The 20,697-nt window shown below is 41.2% G+C and overlaps 1 protein-coding gene across 4 annotated transcripts in view; it reads left to right on the top strand.

Moving 5' to 3' along the window:
* Positions 1-20,697, top strand: part of DHRSX (dehydrogenase/reductase X-linked) — a 142,258-nt gene that overhangs the window by 95,242 nt on the left and 26,319 nt on the right. For all 4 annotated transcript variants that reach the window (XM_026858261.1, XM_026858252.1, XM_026858269.1 and 1 more), the window contains one exon: positions 11,643-11,850. In XM_026858261.1, the coding sequence (XP_026714062.1) occupies positions 11,643-11,850 (208 nt within the window). The remainder of the gene's footprint in view (positions 1-11,642; positions 11,851-20,697) is intronic.

Raw genomic sequence — 20,697 nt, 5'->3', positions numbered from 1 at the left:
ATGTCAAATTATTTTTGGAAAATATTAATTCATTTTTCAGACCAAATCCTTTAATTTCAGTGATTTCAGAATATTTTATTTCTAATCTATTTGTAATTACACTTAAGAGTACATTGTCATTCATATTTTAAAGTATGTTGATCAAACTGAAACTCCAAACCTTTAATTTCTAAGTCATCCCGTAGAAGTAAGGGATCTCCATCAAATTACCTTTTTTTTTTTTTTTTTTTTTTTTTTTTTTTAAGCTGGACATTTGTTTAAACCAGATTTTTAATCGAAGAATGGTTTGATGAGTCAACATTTTTTTGAATGAAAAGCTTTTTTTTAAAAAAAAATTCCCAGTTGGTTCCTCCTGTGCCTTTTCATGGCTGATCTGTCACTTATAGTTTCTTAATTCTTTATGACTAGAAGAACTTATGGGACGTACAGTATCTTCAGTTCAAGAGAAAACAAGCATGAAGCTGATGTAGTATAGTAGTAGCATAGCACTATTGTCTTATTTCCAAATTTTAAAAAAATAATGGAAAAATTGTAAAAGGAAGTAGGAGGGATTTAATATATTACCCTTTTATTTGGTAATCCATTTTAGTCAGTACAGAAGTCTTTCACAATTACATATAAAGACCTGTGTCACTGGACTGTTGCTTAATAAAATGCTGTGAAAACTAGAGAAATTGTAGTCATAAAAGATTCTTCTAGACCATAAGGTTATTATAGATTTTATTTTACTCAAGGAATATACGGTTTTGTTTGAATTGTATTGTTTAAGCAGCTTCCCCACCATGTCTTTTATTGCATATTCTAGTTCTAATTGCAAGATAAATCATGTTCCCTTGACAAGACCAAAGATCAACTGCAGCACACTGCTGTATTCAGTTAAACATGTCCTTCCTGCAGCAGGTTAACAAGTTTTCCTGTCTATAGTTAGATGATAAGTTTTCAAATGCTTAGTGCATGTATGTAAGAGTATTTTAGTCCTTCTTTGCAAAATGCAAAATGCTTTCTGTATAAATGCAAAAGGATTTGCTGCTTGATCCCTTGCATTTGCAGCAATTAGCATTAATTGCAAAAATTGACTTGCTGGCCTGGAAAATGAGTGTACTGGTGAAGGCACAGATCTCAAATTCTATAAATTAATTTTAAAAAAACGTGGGCTATTATATCAGCATACCAATTCATCAATCCAAAAGACAGAGTTTTAGTTCATATGCAGCAAGTATTTTATCCGTGTTGGAGGCCACAGGTGATCCCTATCCATTCCTGCAACTAATAATGGAGAAGTATTTAAGTGAGGATGCCAACTTTGGAAAGTTTTAAATTTACATTTATTGGTGTCTTTTCGTGCTGTATAATGAAAATACTTTTAGAGTTCATTGGTTTCTGATGAACAATAACACAGTGTAACACTACTATCACAAAGGTAACACCAGACTTTAACAGGTTCAAATAAATTACATATAGCTATTTTGTGTGTCACAATGTTAAATTTCTTCTTGTCTGATTGATGGTTTTAACAAGGGTTTACTAATAATGGTTAATGAATTAATAAGATAGTGTTTCTGAAATAGTTTAAAATCACGACATGTTGGGAGGGAGGTATGTGATTTGTATGGTTGGTCTTGCTGTTCAGCCTGTCTCTGCACAGCACGTTAGGTGGGAAAAGTCAACTCTCTGTGGCACACAGGACAGTGAATGTTGTAGATGTGCTGTTTTCCAAAACGGCAAGACAGTTCAGTGGTAATTTGAAAGTTAATGTACTGCACTTGTGTGACAGAGAAGGCAAAAAGGACTTGCAGCGAATGCGAAGTGGAGATAGCTTGTCACCCTTGAGAGGGGAAGGTTAGTTTAACATCTCCCTGTGAGCAAAAAGTCTCATTAAGGCTGAGTGAACCTTAAAAGCTTTGGAGTTCAGGTCCTGGGTGATTATTGAAATGGTTTTGCATTCGTCTCAATTGCTTTAAGTACCACCATCCTCACAGGACCTTTTCAGTGGAGTTGTCCTCCGAGCTGCCTAGTATAGCTGGGGAAAGCTTGCACACACGCCTGTAAATCCCTGTGCTAAGAGAAGCAGTCAAAATGATCCAATGATCCGCAAATCCCCTCTGGGTTCAGCCCTGCTGTTGTTCCTGGTTCTTCACAACCACACATCCCTGATCTTGCCACGTGCATTAAGGATTATGAGGTGTAGTGGAGGTAGGCAAAGGCAGATTTTTACCTCTGCGATTACAAATGATAGCTCTTAACCTTTTCTCTCCTCCCTGTCCTAAATCTCTTCTTTTGGTGAAGAAGAACTTTGCTTTTCAAAAGCAGACCAAACATTCGTATACTTAAACCTGTGAAGAAAGTCTTTTGATTAAACCAAGTTCTCTATAAAAGAAATGTTTTATGAAAAATATACTTTCTAAATCAAATAAATCACTATAAAACTAAAGTATTTTAGCTCCAGGAACTTTTAATAGTGCCAGAATGTCTTATATAGTTGTAGCTTCACTGCTCCATTTCTTCTGTTCTTGTTATGTATGAGGTGCTGTGGTTGCCCTGCACTTCTTGTCATGGGAGGTGGAAAGTGGATGTACACAGCACTGCCTCAGTCTTCCAAGCAGGACAGAGACCAAGGAACACTGTGGCTCACAGTAGCTTTATGAGAAGCTCAAGAGCTTTCAACAGTGATGCTAGCAATAACATGGTACTGCAGAAATGTTCTAATTAAAATATGAATTTTACATGAAATCTTTTGGTTCTCAGCTCAAAGGTGGGGGTGTTCAGTATCTGAATTACCACCAAAAATCAGTCACTCTGCCAGAGGAACAGTATCTTAATTTTTTTTTCCAGTGAGAGCTGGGGCAGGACAGCTCTGTGGCTGTGTGTTGGTTTTTCAGGCTTTGGACATGAAACTTCTCATCACTTCCTGGAAAGCCAAACCTGCCTGACTTCACTTGTTTCTGGTGTGTTTGCAAGTTGGAGAGATATCACGCGCTCTGACTCCGGGCCATGACATGCCCCTTCTTAGGAAATGCTTGGTTTTTCCATTACAGATCTCTATTTAGAGTATTCCAAGGTGACACAGTATTGGGAAATTTATAAACCAAAACCAAAAACCAGCTCTAAGGCTAAACAGTAGAGAAAGTGATTGCTGTCATTGTTCTTTATGGTACTTTGAAGCAACCACTTTACAATGCTGGCTATGGACCACTTTGAGCCAGCTGATATTTCTTCTTTAACCTAGAAATGTCTTCTGACAGAGGGGAAGACTTCTCCTGACTGTTTTTAACAACTAGTTGTCTGTCATATAATCTTGTTCCTTATCTTAATTAATGTACTGGGAGTTAGTCACTTTTACCTCTCAGTTTGAAGCTGTGATATTCCTATTCTGATTACGTCTGCAAACTTTGAAAAAGCAGAAGTTGTTAGATAGTTTCAACAAACAAAAACTGATTTTCAAAATTATTTTGTTGTGACAGACGATAATCTGTTGCTTTTGTGGACAGAGAGTGATGGCATAGGATTTTCTGCACAGTATTTATAGACATCACAGAGAAAGAGGATTTTGCAGTCTGTGTGCACACTCAAGCCATGTTTCCCCTGGAAAGACAGACCAATCCTTCAGTGTGGTGAACATTTCCCCTTGCAGATCACATCCGGCTCCTTCTCAACTCCAAGGCAGTGCAGTGGATTCAGCTCACCATAAAATGAAACCTTACATTATCTTCATATATACACCAACACATTTCATGTAGTCTACTCAAAATCTTCTAACCACATTTGGTGCACTGTGCTGGATTTGAAATGGCAGCACCTGATTATGCATAACCAGACCCTACAGTTCTCTTTCAGTCCCAGAATGAAAATCCTAGAATCTGCAGCTGGTTTGCAGAAGTCTACACCAAGATGGTTTTATCAAAACAGAAATAAGATTTGGAATTGTTCAAGTTATTACTGGGCCCTTTTATGGCCCTGTGTGCATTCTGGTGTAAGGGAAGAAACCGTAAGAAGGCTTTAACTTAAAATTCTATTGCAGGAGAGTTAGGAATCTTTCTACAAGTGGGTGGAGCATGCCTCAGAGCTCTTCTTGTTATAATCCAAGAGATAATCTTGAAAGATGTGTGACAATCTTCAATAACTTGAGATCTAAATTGTCTAAGAGACAGTATGAAAAGATATCTGGCCATGATGTTTCCCCATCACTCAAAAGGGTCATGAGGACACAGAAAGTAGGTCTTGGAGTCTTGATCTGTTTCATGGCTGCAGTAATGCAAACCCTTGCTTCTATTTATTTACTCATTCATTTGTTTGATGGAGATTTTTAATTGAAGGGATACCATTATGCTCAAATACCACTTGAAATATTAGCAAGTATTTAACACTGCATCATATGAACCGATTGTAGACAAATGATGCTTCAGAAGAGGCAATTTACATCATTCTTTATAAAGAGATATATTTCTTGGGGGAATGGAATTACAGTAATTACAACTTGAATTTGCCATCAGTATGTAAAATAATCAAAACCATTTGAAATTAACACCAATTGTACACAAACAGATAAATTAGACATTTTTAAGATACTGATTCTGGTGAGATTTCGAGAAGACCAGCCTTTGAATCTGTTTCATGCATTTGAGAACTGTGATGAGCCTACAGTGATGGAGCTGCACATAGCAAGGCAATCAGTAGAGCAGGAGGGCTCTTGACATCTCACCTCCTGCCAGTAGGAGGAGGGATCAGCCAAATGAAAAATTATGCTTTGGTTCCATCTGGATGACAGCAATGCCCAGTATGACAAGCCCCTTCTTATATTGCCTCTTATAAATATTTTTATAATAAAAACTTTCCACATTCCGTCACTAAATGTAGTCCTCCAAAGACAGTAAGATAATTTTTGTTCCCTCCACATTTCCTACAAGCTGTAACAAGGGGCTACTTGCTGAATGCTATGTGTTTATACAGTGAAGTGCTGAAAGTTGGGAAGCATGGCTTAAAAAAACCCCAAAACCCAGCTTCAAGCTTGTGGCTCCTTCTGAACTGTGGATTAAGCACAAGGCAGGAGTCACTGACTTGCAGAGAAATCAGCTACTGAGACCATCACCAATGTTTTACCTCAGAGAGAGAGAGCATCTTTCACTTCTACCCTTATACATATTCCCTAATTTTAAGAAGAAAAATTCTGCTTTACCACTGTTGAAAGATGTCAGAGAAAGCCCAGTTTTGGCCAGAGCTGTGTATCAGCAGCACAGGGCACCGAGGGGCTCACTGCAGGGAAAGGGGGAGGCTCTGAGATGTGGTCTGTCTTTGCCCATGGATCAGAATGAAAGGGCAAGGTGGGCTGCTCTGAAAGTGCCTCCTGCCTCTGGCTGCTTAAGTAATCTCTGTGCAGCCAATTAGGACATGAAGGTTTTGCTTTTCAGCTTGTGTAGAATCACTGATTTAATTTATCAATCTTGTAGCCTTCCATACCAACATGTCCATTACAGGGTCATGAGGGTGCTTCAAGAGTCACTAATGCTTGAGTCCTTATTTACTCAAATTGCAGCTGCCAGTGTATTCCAGTTCAAATACACAGGGATATGCTAAGGCCACCTTGACTGTTACATGTATATATTTATAAATATTGATTTTAAAAGGCTACATATGAAGTATATGAAATATGTATAGTTGTTCAGTGAACACCCAAAATACCCAGGCTTGTATATGAAATGGGTGACTATACAGTGGCCTGTAGTAGTTGATAACAGGAAAGCCACTGTACAAAACATAACTATAACAACATCTGAATAAGTAGATGTGTTAACACTTTAGATTTTAGTTTTGTTTAACTAATGCATATGCTTTTTTCTTTCAGTTGGCAAAATACTAGTTTTCAGTGGCAATACATGTATTCTAATTTCTCCATCTCTGTATTTACTTTTTTTTGTGTGTGTGTGTGTGTGTGTGTTTTTTGTTTGTTTGTTTGTTTTTGTTTTTTGTATTGAGAGATCACAACTGATGAGAGTTGGCAAATGTGTTCATGGGATAAATATATGTAGTACTTTCAGGAAGTCTGCTTAAATTTAATAAGCAATATTTAGGACTCAGTCTTTGTTTTATCATAGGAAAAGAGAGAACTGCTTATGATAACCAGAAAAGACATACCTGTATTCTGCAATGTATTTCTGTAGCTGCTTCAAAATAAACTGCAAAATCTGTGAAAAATATTCCAAAATCTTGTGCTGCATTCCCTGGAGAAAGAAAATTTAAGACTGTGAAAGCTTCATGAGTGTTTAATAATAGTCTTTTATATTCTTGACTAAGCAATGGTGATGGTGTATTATTGCAAGATTAATACATAAATCATTAGGAAACTTTAGTCATGTTAATACAGCAAGTCTGTGTTTTGTTTAATTCACTGATTCATCCTAAGGCACATATATTGAAATTTTGTGTGGCCTTTCATTAAAAGCCCCATCATGTCACCCACATTTTGCATCACTTGTCTTTTAATGGAGCACATAGCAATCGGGTTGTTCTGCAGTTTGATCTTAGTGCTCTCTACCCTCCAGGCAAATAACACGCTGGAAATTGTGGCGCGTGGTGATGGGTGAGGGGAGGATAACATGCGCAAGACAAGTGTGGTGTGACAGAGGTCCACAGCAGGAAAACTTCACAGGTTAAATGTAGCTGCATGCCAGTCCAGTATGGTCACAGGTCCTCCGAGCCTTTTGTTGAAGCAAGCTGTAGTGGGGAAGGGAAAGGGTGCTGTCCTTGCACCCTTCTTTCAGTCGGTCTGTATCTGCTTCCTCAACATGTGTGCAAAAGCTACTGTTAATGAGAGAGAAAAAGCCAAGAGCAGCACCAGAGCCTGTATACAGGAGGTATGGACGAAGTGGTCTGTGATGAGCATCAATTTTGTTTCCCCTATTACTCAGTGGGTACCGTAAGCCAACTTAATGTTCTTTGCTAAACACAGCATCACTGGATGTAAATGGGAGACCTCTTCAGAACACAGACCAGCTAAAGCCAGCCAGAAAAGAAACCAGAGTAAGACTGGCTGCCAAGGGAAGTGCTGAACATGGATGCAGTTTTCAAACTTGGATAGTAGCTGAGTCCATATTTAAACACCTAATTAGCCACTGCAGGCTCCAGTTTGAAACTTGGCTTCTCATTACTTTTTACAAATACATTGCCCAAGCATGCTAGGGAGACTGCTGCTGGAGACAGCACCGTGGAGATGAGTGGTAAAATCCGTGTCTGATGGAAAAGAAGAAAAGAAAAAGAAAAAAAATCAGCAAACAACAAGGCACTCAGTCACTCCACTTATTTTGTTTTGGCAAAAATACAAAAACAATCCCTTTCTCTTCTCCTCCCTATTTTTTGTAATGACAATTCACACCTGTCAGTCAAAGTCTGCAAGTTGAAACTTGCAAAAAATCTTAAGCCAAAAATAAGAATTTCTGCTAAAAATTAATTGAACATAAAATACATAGCCTGCCTTATCCTGTTCCTTTATTCATCAGTACAGGATCAATAAAATATTTTAAAAGGAAGAGAAGGTCTTGTATATTGCTTCTCTCTTGGCCAGATTTCAAAGCAGCTAATTAAATTCTGTCTGCCCTAACTCCTCCTGTAGTTTTCATTTAGTGAGTTGTGCATTGCCCTATTTTATCAGCACCAACTTGGCAAAATGCTATGGAGGATCATCACCCAGAGGAGGCTGTTTTCCATGGCAGGAAGAGTGGTCCACAGAGACCCTCACTCAAATGAATGGGTGAGCATGAACTTCTTCAAGCTACTGATGTGAGGCATGCCACTCCTTCCCACTGGACTTCTTCCCATCACATCCTTGCTCCAATTTTCTTAGCTGCTGACCATGCACAGGCTTGCCATACCACAGCACATGCCGTCTGGCATAGATCGAGCCTGGTGGGAAGTATTAGGATGGATCCCTGGGCAGCCAAACGTCACTACCTTCTCTCTCTATAGCCAACTGGATACCATGCATATATACCACCAGGAGCTGGGAGCTACCAGTCTGTGCCTGGCTGGCCACCTAGTTAGGAAGTAGAATTTCTGTGCCTAAGAGTCTGCCTGCCTTGCTGCAAAGCACCAATAACCTGTGTCCTCAGGGGTTCAAGAGGCACCTCCTGTGCATTGGTGTGCAAGCACATTTTGCTGGTAAGATGCTTCTCCTTTGAGCTGACTGGCCTCATGTATGCACTTTCATTTCAGAAAGCTTTTAGAGCCCTGAGAAAATGAAAGCAATGTGGAAATGTGTAATGTCAATATTATTTTATTTAGTATAAAATTATACTTTCATTCAGTGTAGAAAATGTACCTACAGAGCATAGAGTGTCAAGAGAGGCTAGATTTAGATGCACAGGCTTTGAAGCCAGATAATTCCATGTGTAAGAGGAATAAATTTTATGATTTTAAACTGAAAGAGGGTATACTTAGATTGGACATAAGGAAGAAATTCTTTATTGTGAGAGTGGTGAGACACTGGCACAGGTTGCCCAGAGCAGCTGTGGCTGCCCCCTCCCTGGCAGTGTTCCAGGCCAGGTTGGACAGGGCTTTGAGCAGCCTGGTCTAGTGTAAGGTGTCCCTGCTCATGGCAGGGGGGTTGGAACTAGATGACCTTTAAAGGTCTCTTCCAACCCAAACCATTTTTTGATTCTACATGTATGTGCATGGGAGATGCAGTCATGACGCAGGTACAGGAGCCTATATGCTTCTATTTTTTGATGCATAAAGTCAAGAGTGGATGTAATGAAAACAAGTAAACAGTATTGATTTTTTTTTTCCAATCATGGCATTTAAACAACATGATTCAAATGAGGTCTCACAAACAAAACAGTTGTTCAATGAAAATCCTTGTCAGTTCTGTGTCACAGGTTATTCCTCTGTCTTATGTAGTCCATTGATGTCAGATTCCTGGAAAGCAAAAAGCGCACAGAGTAAATGGGAAGAGAGCAGGTAATCATTGCAAGGATTCTGCCAAAAGTGTCTGCTCTGTGTATCCAATTTTATATCCTTAATATCTATAGTATGTTAGTGAAGTCTGATTCCCTGCTGCCTTGCTAGTCATTTGCATCTCTGCACTGTGATATAAAAGGCTTCCTTGCTGATTGGATAGCTTTTTATATCTTCTCAGCACTCATGTTTCTCTGACATAGATATCTATGCAAAGTACAAGGCTTGTGAGGATCTGGCCCTTGTAGTTCATGCTTCATTGCCACAAGGTAAGTCAAAACAGCACTCGCACAAAATGTGGGAAAGGGAAGTCATGAGGAGCGTTCACCGTCCTCCTGCCTGGCATCTGAAGGTTACTGAAGGCCAGACTAGACCCAGGCAGAACAAGTCAGAGTAGTCCCCAGCCCTGTTTCCTTGCGAGTCGCTTGCCAGACAAAATCACTCTAATCCAATTCGGGAAGCTTGTCCCGTGCCCCAGCTTGCGTTCTCCACTGGTGGAGGAATGGTGGCACAGATGGAGAAGTGCCAGGGTTGGCTGCCAGCTGGCTGCCGGAGGCGGCTTTGCATGAGTGCTTCTTCCCATGGGTGGCGTGAGCTCTGCCCCGCACGGCTGCTCAAGGGAAGCTCGTAGTGGCTGAGTATCTGGTCCTTCAAGTTAAAAGGGTTGAAATATGTATGAAACATAAGGTGACATTTTGAGTGTCTCAGATCAGAGCACGGACGTTACTGAATTTAAAATGTAACTGCAATTTCCTGACTAATACCAAGTCACTTTTATATTCATGCAGTGATTGTTCTTTATTCTTAAAATAGCCCATTATACCTCAAGGCACAGGTGATATTTTTATGATGATGGAGCTTCATTATCAGCACATTACAGTTCAGGCTGTTGTTTGGTGCAAGGGCTGTTTATGATCAGCTGTCCTTTTTTATTCTCTCTCAATTTATATGCTTTTGTAGCCTGTTCGTTTGTGATTTGCTTGAACAAGAATAGAGAAGGGGAAAAAAAGAAGGGAAAAAAAAAAGAGAGATGCACTGGAGATCCAGTGTTGTTGTCTTTTACTTCCTGTAGCTGAGCTGTACAATTTACCTTTGTGTCTCCAAGTTTCTGAGTCCATTCAGATAATATGAACAGTTAAATTGCTCCAGTAGCCTTATACCTCTGCAGACACTCAGCCTGTTTGTTAGAACGCAGGGCTTTCTGTGGTGAAGTGTACAGGATATTATAAATAAGGTATTCAACAGGAATGAGATAACAAAAAGAACCCTGAGACGTATTTGCTATTCCCTCAAAACAAAAACCTTGCAGGTAGTGGCAACCACAGAAAACTGAAGGCAGGATTTACAGTGGAGTAGGAGCATCCCCAGCCTGGGCATTTACTGCACTAAGGGTGAAGATGTAGCGGATAGAGCTGTAGCTGCGGCTGTCACAGAGGCAGGACAACAATTAGGGGGAAGGAGAGAGTTGGGAGAGATCTGCTCCTCGGTGAGTGCCCCTCTATCTCCCTCCACCAGCAGTAGCTGCTGCTCCACATACCCCAGTCCCTGGCTCCACATTGGCAGCAGCATCAAGCAGCGGCCTCTTCCTGGACTATGGCAGAGAAAAAGGGGATGGTGACTAGAGCTGTTTTGCTGCCCCCAGAAGCCCATCGTTTTAGGCTCCTGCCTGCTTTGCCTGTGAGCTGTCTATAATGCCAGGAATTACCTTTGGTTCTGTTAAGCACAAAAAAGGTTACATGAGAGGCTGTAGTAATTACAAGAGTGAATTGTCATGGCATAGGAATTTGTGGAAGTGATGGTGAGGCCCCAGTCGGGAAGAGCATTTCAAGTGACATACCTGCTCATTTGCCTGGAACTAGCCTGCTTATTTTAAAAAAAAAACCCAAACAAAAAACCACTGCCTTCATACAGTGAAACCCAACTAATCATCAGTTCCTAGAAAGTTTGACTTGAAAGAAAGGCAAATTCAGCATCCAGATGAGAGAGATTCACAGGAGTCTCAACAGATAATGTTTTGCCATAACTTCCAGTACTGTGCCTTCGTCGCACCTCCTGTTTGGCACAGACCCAGCCAGCCGTCCTTGCTCTGAAGGCTGTATGTGGCATAACTGTGGTTACACTTGCAGCCGCCCTCCTTGCCCCATCTTTTTATCCATCTCTTTAGCTTTGCGTAGTCTGGTGTGTCACTGGGGCAGGTGCAATGATTACCTTACTCATCTGTGCTGTGCACCCAACAGAGGAGCTTTCATCAGATAGTAGGTCCTGATGCAATACAAATAATAATTACCAGGAGCACTATGATCAGGCATGGATTTACTGGGTGGGAACAGGATATGGATGTATGAGAAGAGGGCAGTGAGGAAGGGGAGAGTAGTTGGAGGGCCTCTAGGTGATAATATCCTGGAGATTGCTGCCTCAGCATTTCTAGTTTAAATAGTTTGACATAGAGATTCTGGCAGGTACTGTGTAATTTTATATTAATCCTTTTCCCTTCCATAAATCAGACTTGGTGTCTGATGGAATAATCACCAGAACTCCAACAAACAACACACCTGTCAATGATAAGCTGTTTCTTCTGACAACTCGATGTATAGCTGTCTATTTGCTGGATATGCAGTACATTTGACGTTTGTGCAATTCTGTTTTCCTTCTGAGTTTTTTTATGTGCATCTCCCTCTGTCTTTCTCTCCTGTATACAGATGTTCGTATTCACCCCATGGAGCCTATGCCCAAAGCAAACTTGCCCTTGTGTTATTTACCTATCGACTACAGCATCTTCTGACTGCAAATGGAAGCCATGTGACTGCTAATGTAGTAGACCCTGGAGTAGTGAATACTGATCTCTACAAGCACGTGTTTTGGGTTGTAAAAGTGGCCATATGGATGACAGCCTGGTTATTTTTCAAGGTATGCCATTTTTTAAGTAATTTTGTTGACAATGTTCCTCATTGTGAGATCTTTAAGCACAGAGCTGTAGGTGTTTTGAAGTTAATAATGTATGGTATTTATTGCATTTCTCTGTGCTGATGAGATGTACAAAACTGATAAAGATGGTCCTTCCCCAGAATAAACAGTTATTTTAAATGGAGGGAGATCTCACAGTAAGGGAAGGAAATGCTTTCCGCTGTCTGACCATACACTGATTATCTCCGCCCTGATCTACCCATGTGCCTCTGTGCATGCATGTGGGCAGAACATTGTCCTAACATGGAGCCAGAATATGCAAAGTGTTCCTTGGAAATGTCTTGTACATCCTCTAATGAGAAGCGGACGTGATCTGGCATGGTGTACACGTACTCAATATATTACAGAGAAGAGAGCAAAGGAAAGAATGAAGCTGTACAAAAAAGGTGGTGGGAAGTAGCCGCGTTCCAGGCTGTGCAGGTCCAGACTCTTGTTCTCTGGGAGGTGGGACAATTTTCATTCAGCTTTTTCATTATAACACAGTTGTAGTGATACCTGATTGACTATTATCTATTCCTCGTCTGCATTAGGAAACTTAAAGCTGTTTGGTAAAACCAATCCAGAAGTGGGGCAGACCCAGTTAAGGTTAACTTCAGTAACATTTTATAGTGGTGTAAGTAGATCAATCAAAAATCAGTTTAGCTGCATAGGTGCAATCTCCTCATGTGGACAAGCCTTAGGAGGATTTGTGCTGAGAAAATGTACTGCTTATAATTCTTTCAGAAAGTAGTTTTGGATTAAGTGAATGGAACCTGATTCCATTAGAGAAAATTAAATGTTCTAATTAAAATGAAGTATTTTAGATCAAGGGGCATGTCCCACAAAGCAAATTAATTTTAAACTTTGATATGGAAATATCACTAGCTTTAATTTTAGAAATGAAACTGGAGGCTGGAAGAGTGGCTGCAAAATAAGATGCAAACAAATAAACCCATATTTAAAAAGATTAATAGAAACTTCTGAGTACACCTTGAATATTGCAATAAAATTGTAATAAGAATGCTCATAATATGTAATGCATTCTTAAAGAAGCAGAATGCAGCTTTGCCAGATTGTATATATTAAACTTGTTTTGCCTCTTGTGATTGCCATTTTAAATGACAGTCTCGGGTGCTGGTGTTTTTATGATTAGACTTACTCCACCTTGCTAAAATAACAGTTTCATGTAGATGTTAGGTTGTTCTTAGTATTACCTCCAGAGCCACAAAATTCTGACAAAAAGTCTCTGTCTGAGAATGAAAATTGAGTCCCTTGTTGTTTACAGCACTCAATCTCATCCAGTTTTATTGGTGTGCCCAGGGAGACATTTTTGTATTATACTAATGATGTTTATACACTGAATGGGATGTCACAGAACACAGATAAAATGAGTTTGGATTTATCACAAGAGGGAGTCTTATACTTGCAGCTCTAATAGTAATGCTGCTGATAGTTCCTGATCACTTCTGATTCTCCGAATGAGATACTGCTGTAAAGGAATTCTGCCTTGCAACAAATGATGGACAGACAAACTGATTTGCATGGAAGTGCAATGTGTGTACAGCATGAGAAGAAAATGTATTAACTGCTTTTTGAATCATAATAACTTCAGGTTTGGGTGAATGCTTAAGTTATTGAGGTTGAGATTTTCACATTTTTATTAACACTCAGTGTGTCTTTCCCATAAGCCAAAAGAGAGGGAAACTCCTACTATCACTCTTCCTGTCCTCAGATTTTTGAGTTACAGCTCCAAATTCCACTCTTTGCTTATTGCTTAAGATAGTCCATGTACACAGGATTGACTTTGCTTTCCTTTCTCACATTCATACAATCATAGAATGCTTCAGCTTAGAAGGGATCTTAAAGACCATCTAGTTCCACCCCCCTGCCATGGGCAGGGACACCTTCTACTAGACCAGGCTGCTCAAAGCCCCGTCCAACCTGGCCTGGAACACTGCCAGGGAGGGGGGAGCCACAGCTGCTCTGGGCAACCTGTGCCAGTGTCTCACCAACCTCACAGTGAAGAATTTCTTCCTTACATCTAATCTGGATCTACCTTCTTTCAGTTTAAACCCACTACCCCTCATCCTATCACTGCACTCCCTGATAAAGAGTCCCTCCCCATCTTTCCTGTAAGTCCCCTTTAAGTACTGGAAGGCTGCTATAAGGTCTCCCTGGAGCCTTCTCTTCTTCAGGCTGAACAACCCCAACTCTCACAGCCTGTCCTCATAAGGGAGGTGCTCCAGCCCTCTGATCATCTTCATGGCCTCCTCTGGACTTGTTCCAACATGTCCATGTCCTTATGCTGGGAGCCCCCAGAGCTGGTTACAGTACTTCAGATGGGGTCTCACAAGAGCAGAGTAAAGGGTCAGAATCACCTCCCTCGACCTGCTGGCCACAGTTCTCTTGATGCAGCTCAGGATATGGTTGAGATGGGCTGCAATTGCAGCTGGCTTACAGTCTGATTTTCATTCCCTAATACTCCCAAATCCATCTCTGGAGGGCTGCTCTCAACCACTCCTTGTCTAGCCTGTATTTGTCCATGGAATTGCCCTGACCCATGTGCAGGACCTTGCACTTGGCCTTGTTGAACTTCATGAGGTTCTCACAGGCATTCAGAAGCACTTCTTCATATAGGTACCCCCTGTTCAGCTCCAGCAGAACTGCATCACAAGGTGATGTTTAGATCCACAGCAAGCTCACGTTGAAAGCCTGCCTGGTGATTTCAGTAGCACTGTACCAAGTGCTATAATACCCAGCATTCAAGCCTGGGTGGGTCTTTTGTTGGTCTCATGCACTAGGGTAAATTTCCCTTGAGAAAAGTAAGAAAGCAAGTACAAGAAAAGTCATTTGTCTGATAATATTAACTGATGGTTGATATTACAGATTTCTTCTCCCCTGGAATTTTGTTCCTGAGTGCACATACATGAATCTTCCTTCTTGGATTATAGCAGTAATGCAGTGAAGATAAGGTGATAGCTCTCTAATCATATTGGCTCCACTAACTTTTCTCACCCTGAAGTATTCTGAAGCTGTTTCTAAATGCATGCAGGAAATTGCTTCACCTGCTGCAACCTGGCGCTCATGCCCAGATAGCTCTGGTGAGGAAACGCATCATGAATTTATCACATCACATACCCTCGGGAGACAGTCAACATGTTGTTCGATTTAATTCCAAAATATTGTGGCAGAGCCTTCCACTACCTTTAAATGCGCTTCTGCCAGCACTGGTCCCTGTTGCATTCAAGTCAAATACCTCCTAGGGATAGCAGTGTGGCCCCCGCTCTGGTTGAGCTGCTTGCATTTGAGGCAACTCCGCGTGGCAGACAAGGCCGTTGACTCAACATCTGCCTCAGAGCTGCCTCAAGATATTTAGGTACTTAAACATATAAGCCTACAGGCTCAGTAATAGGCCATGATATGTACATATAATTTACTCAAAGTATTAACAGCTTGAGTTTCTTGGAACTGTGTAACATTGTCTTCTGGTCTTCATACATAGCTCAAAAAAATCTCTGAGAAATCAGTTTGGGGTTTTTTTCCCCCAATAAGCTGCAGTGAGAAGCACCCCTGTGGAAATAAGACTGGCCAAGCTAAAGGATCCGGCAACAGTCATAAAATTTGTGGAATGAATGCCTGCCCTTTAGAAGTGATGGTTTCATTCTTTCTCAGCTTGATTCTTTCTCAGGAAAGTTATTGTCTGCGGCAGTAGTTGTTCTTTAAATTTCCATTTTGCAAATGTTTTCTCTACATTTTTAATAAACAGGGTTTGCACCTGTCACACACAAGAGAGAAATTATGTTTATTCCCCAAAAATAAATTAATTTCTACCCCTATGACTTCTCAGTAAATAGAAGCTGACAAGCTGTCACAGTCCTCTGCAGTGCAGTGCAGTGAAATAGTTATCCCTTAGGAATTTTTAACATAAAATTATCTTTTTTTTGAAGACATAAAGTGCAAACTAGGAAACAATAACTAATTAATAAGATAATAATAGCCTAAAAAAATAGTTGGACATCAAACTGCAGTTTAGACGACTGTGCGACATACTGGTTTTAGTGATGGTACAGTCCAAGCTGGAAGCCAGGAAGGTACCATTTTACCTCTCAAGTATTTCTGCTTCTGCTATGGATACTGAATATTCATTCTTAAGCCAGATGGCCTCTGCTTGTGATACTATTAAAATGCCTTAGAGAAAAAAAAAAAAAATGTTGACTCTCATTGATGTCCAATGGCAGGGACTGTTCTGCTTCATATGACTTCATTATGCCATCAAAATAGAGACATTTCCTGCATAGCAGGTGTTGTAAACTTTCCTGCATTGTGACAAGCTTGGTGAACATGCCATTATCAGAGTATTTGGTTCTTTCAGCCACCTTAGATTGGTATTTAGGAAGGTATTGTGGCAGGAATACTGTGCATCAGATCTAGTCTTAGCTGTCATTTCCAAAGACATAGTGCCACGTAAGTGATTATTGACTGACAAACTGAAAACGAGTAGGATTAGTGACCCTGCCAGCCTGTAGAAGTGAAGGGAAAGGCTTCAGGAGCACAGGATAGAAATCAGCCAATATAAACTGGTTCATTTCTTTCATCTGTCAAAACAGGCTTAACTTTAGTGTGATTTTTCTACAACACTTTTAAAGAAATGGTTCCAGTCTGTAAGTGCTGCTAGAAGACAAGATCTAAAGAACCAGGATTCTTTATTCCTGCCAGAGGACATAGTCATGCAGGTCTTATTGCAGCATTTCTTATTCAAACTGTCCCTTTGGCACTGTGAATGTAGAAAATTCATTTCATCCTCCTCCCGAGGTGTCAGAAGACAAACACATCATCACACAATAACACCAGCTGTAGAGAATGAGAATAATTAAATTCTACAGCTGAAAGCAGCAATTCATCAGCATCAACATCTTCCGTCCATATAAGTGTGTGGTCCTCATGTAAAGCTAGTCTAGAATTTTCTCACAGAATGAAAGGTCCTTGCAGAAGCATGTCATTTGTGTTTAATTTTTACAAAAGGCTTTTCATATCAAAAATAGGATTCTAGTCAAAATCAGAGAGAAGGAAATGGTCTATTTTGTTCCAGTAACTCCGGTCTTTAAGCAGGTCCCATTTTCATACACATTGTTATAAGGATTTAAGCTTCAGAGCCATAGGCTTTCTTTTTTTCCATCTCATAAATATTTGATTATTCATACAGCCATAATGATTCTAGGGGAAAAGATGGAGGGACCCATCTGAGAAGGCTAATGAATGATCCACCTTTGAGCTCCCAAATCCCGGTCATCTGGGTATTTTTCTTGCCTGTGAATCCCTGCACTAGCGTAGGCATCCAGGTCCTGCCTGTTACGGGGTATGTTGATACAGCTTGGCTGCTTTATTTATTCTAACTGCTGAATAAGAAGGCTTCAGACCACAGTCTCTTGTGTCTACCCCCTAAAGTAGGCTGACTCTCAGTGCACACTTAAATAGCATTGGACCCAGGCCTCCACTGAACCTGTTGTTCCCCTGTGTCCCCAGATACCATTGGTTTTGTGCATGTTTTCTCAGGACTAAGCAGTTGTGTGAGCCGGCATAGTCAGGATGCAAGAACAACCACAAAACCACGGATGAAATGCAAAGAGTAAATTTATTCTTGTTACCTCATGACCCAGGGGATCTCCGTAGGAGCACCTGGGCAGAGGCATTCAAGCAGAGACACAGGCACTGTGGAGCTCAGTCCTTTCTAGGCAGAAAAAGGAGAAGAAAGAAAAGTTTCTCGAACCTGCTGCTTTCACCTGTGTATATCAGGGATTTCCATTGTGCTTTGATCTTTCCTGCAGCAGGGCAGGAATCTCAATGATGTTTGATAAGGTGCCTCTGAGAGGCCTATGTTATCTAAATGTGGACATTCTACCCATCAAGCACATGAAGCTAAACAACAATTAGTATGATATATGTGTTTTTCGACACCCCAGCTGCAAGTCACTAGAGCATGTTTACAGTCCTCCTCACCAATCTTCTGTAGTATTCCCACAGCTGTCAAAATATTTATTATAAGAAGCATGTTAAGAGTTGCTGGAGAGTGTTTTGATGGCAAGAAAATGAAGGATTTGTGTTGTGTGCCTTGGTGTATGGCATGCAAAGGATGCTGGACAGGACAGCACAAAATGGGTGGGATTCTGTTGCAGTGCAACAGAGGGAGTCAAGACTTGAAATTCACAGAATCACAGAGTCATCTAGATTGGAAAAGACCTTGAAAATCACCTAGTCCAACCATTAACCTCACACTGACCATTCTAAACTACACCATATTCCTCAGCGCTATGTTAACCTGACTCTTAAACACCTCCAGGGATGGGGACTCCACCACCTCCCTGGGCAGCCCATTCCAACACCTAACAACCTGTTCTGTAAAGAAATGCTTCCTAATATCCAGTCTAAACCTTCCCCGGTGCAACTTGAGGCCATTACCTCTTGTCCTATTGCTTGTTATTCATCATAGAATGGTTGGACTTTAAGAAAGAGACCTTAAAGATCATCTAGTTTCAACCAATCTGCAAGAGGCAGGGACACCTTCCACTAAATCAGGTTGCTCAAAACCCCATCCAACCTGGTCATGAACACTTCCAGGGAGGGGGCATTCACAACCTCTCTGAGCAACCTGTTCCAGTTTCTCACCACCCTCACAGTAAAAAAATTTTCCCTCTTTCAGTTTGAAACCATTACCCCTTGTCCTATCACTACAGTCCCTGATAAAGTGTCCATCCCTATCTTTCCTGTAGGGCCCCTTTAAGTGCTGGAAGGCCACTATAAAGTCTCCCATGGGTCTTCTTTTCTCCAAGCTGAACAACCCCAGCTCGTCTTCATACGGGAGGTTCTTCAGACCCCTGATCTGGTGACTCTCCTCTGGACACACTTCAACAGGTCCATGTCCTTCTTAAGTTGGGGGCCCCAGAGCTGGACACAGTACTCCAGGTGTGGTCTCACGAGAGCAGAGTAGAGGGTCAGAATCACCTCCCTTGACCTGCTGGCCACACTTCTTTTGATGCAGCTCGGGATACAGTTGGGCTGGGATGCAAATGCACACTCCTGGCTCATAGTCAGTTTTTCATTGCCTAATACTAAGTCCTTCTCTGGAGGGCTGCTTTTAACTACTCATTGTCCAGCCTGTATTTGTGCATGGGATTGCCCTGACCCATGTGCAGGACCTTGCACTTGGCCTTGTTGAACTTCATGAGGTTTTCATGGGTCCACCTCTCAAGGTCCCTCTAGATGGCATCCCTTTCCTCCAGCATGTTGACTGCACTATACAGCTCGGTGTCACTGATAAACTTGCTGAGTATGGACTTAATTCCACTATCCATGTTGCCAATAAAGAAGTTAAACAGCACTGGTCCCAGTACTGACCCCTGAGGGATGCCACTCATCTTTGCTCTCCACTTGGACATCAAGCCATTGACCCTAACTCTTTCAGTGTGACCATCCAACCAATTCCTTATCCACTGAGTAGCTCATTGATCAAATCCACGTGTCTCCAATTTAGGGACAAAGATGTTGTGGGGGACAGTGTCAAATGGTTTGCACAAGTCCAGGTATCCAGGTAGATGACGTCAGTTGCTCTTCTCTTATCCACCAGCACTGTAACTCCATCATAGGCCACCAAATCTATCAGGCACAATTTGCCCTTAGCGAAGCCATGTTGGATGTCACCAATCACCTCCTTATTTTCCATGTGCCCTAGCCTAGTTTCCAGGAGGATCTGCTCCATGATCTTGCTGGACACAGAGGTGAGACTGACTGGCCTGGAGTTCCCTTGGTCCTCCTTTTCTCCCTTTTTAAAAATGGGAGTTATGTTTCCTCTTTTCCAGTCAGTGGGAACTTCACTGGACTGCCATGACTTCTCAAATATGATGGATAGTGGCTTAGCCCCTTCATCCGCCAATTCCCTCAGGACCCATCTCATTAGGTCCCATGGACTTGTGCACCTTCAGGTTCCTTAAATGGTCTCAATCTTGATCTTCTCCTACAGTGGGTAGTTCTTAATAATCCTGGTCCCTGCCTTTGTCTTCTGCATCTTGGGTGGTGTGGCTGGAGCACTTGCCAGTGAAGATTAAGGTAAAAAGTCATTGAGTACCTCAGCCTTCTCCATATTCTGGGTAACCAGGTCTCCCTGGAAGTTCTTGTTTACAACTCTTACTGGAGCTGCTGCTGGCTTGATCTATCCCCAAACCACACCCAGGCTTCCTCTTGGAGGGTGCTAATTGGAACAGGCTGAAACATAGCTGTGGAGCAAGCGAAAAATTAATGAGTGTGCACAAACAGATCCATCTCGCACCATGTCCCACAGTTTTAGTTGTTTGGTTAAAACCAGAAAAGCATCCTTTTTTTTTTTTTTTTTTTTTTTTTTTTTTTTTTTTTTTTTTTTTTTTTTCCCTGACAGTGGGAAAAGGGAAGGATATCTTCCATCTTTTAAAAGTGTTCATAGGACAGGAAATCTGTCAGCATGTCTAACTCTGCCTGCAAGATTGACCTTTTCTAGCCTGAAAAATGGCCTAAAGAAACATAGGTTAATCCTACACTATGCACTGTGTAGAAACCTATCCTTGCCCTATGTGAAATTGTTTTGGAGCAAAACTTTTGGACTGGTGACTGAAATGTTGTTATATCATTTTTCTGGCAGATCAGAAGTATACCGAAAAGATATTTCTACTGTGTAAGAAAGAGTTTATGCTTAACTCCTGTGTGGTAGAGAACTGTTGATTTAACTTGACAGCTCAGGCAGTTTCTTTCATTCTATCTGAAAGGAATTCAATTTGTATCCAAAAG

Source organism: Athene cunicularia, assembly GCF_003259725.1.
Source record: "Athene cunicularia isolate RWA chromosome 1 unlocalized genomic scaffold, athCun1 chr1_part1, whole genome shotgun sequence".
Classification (NCBI taxonomy): domain Eukaryota; kingdom Metazoa; phylum Chordata; class Aves; order Strigiformes; family Strigidae; genus Athene; species Athene cunicularia.
The sequence above is the reverse complement of the archived record's forward strand: the minus strand, read 5'-3'. Positions and strand labels throughout refer to the sequence as shown.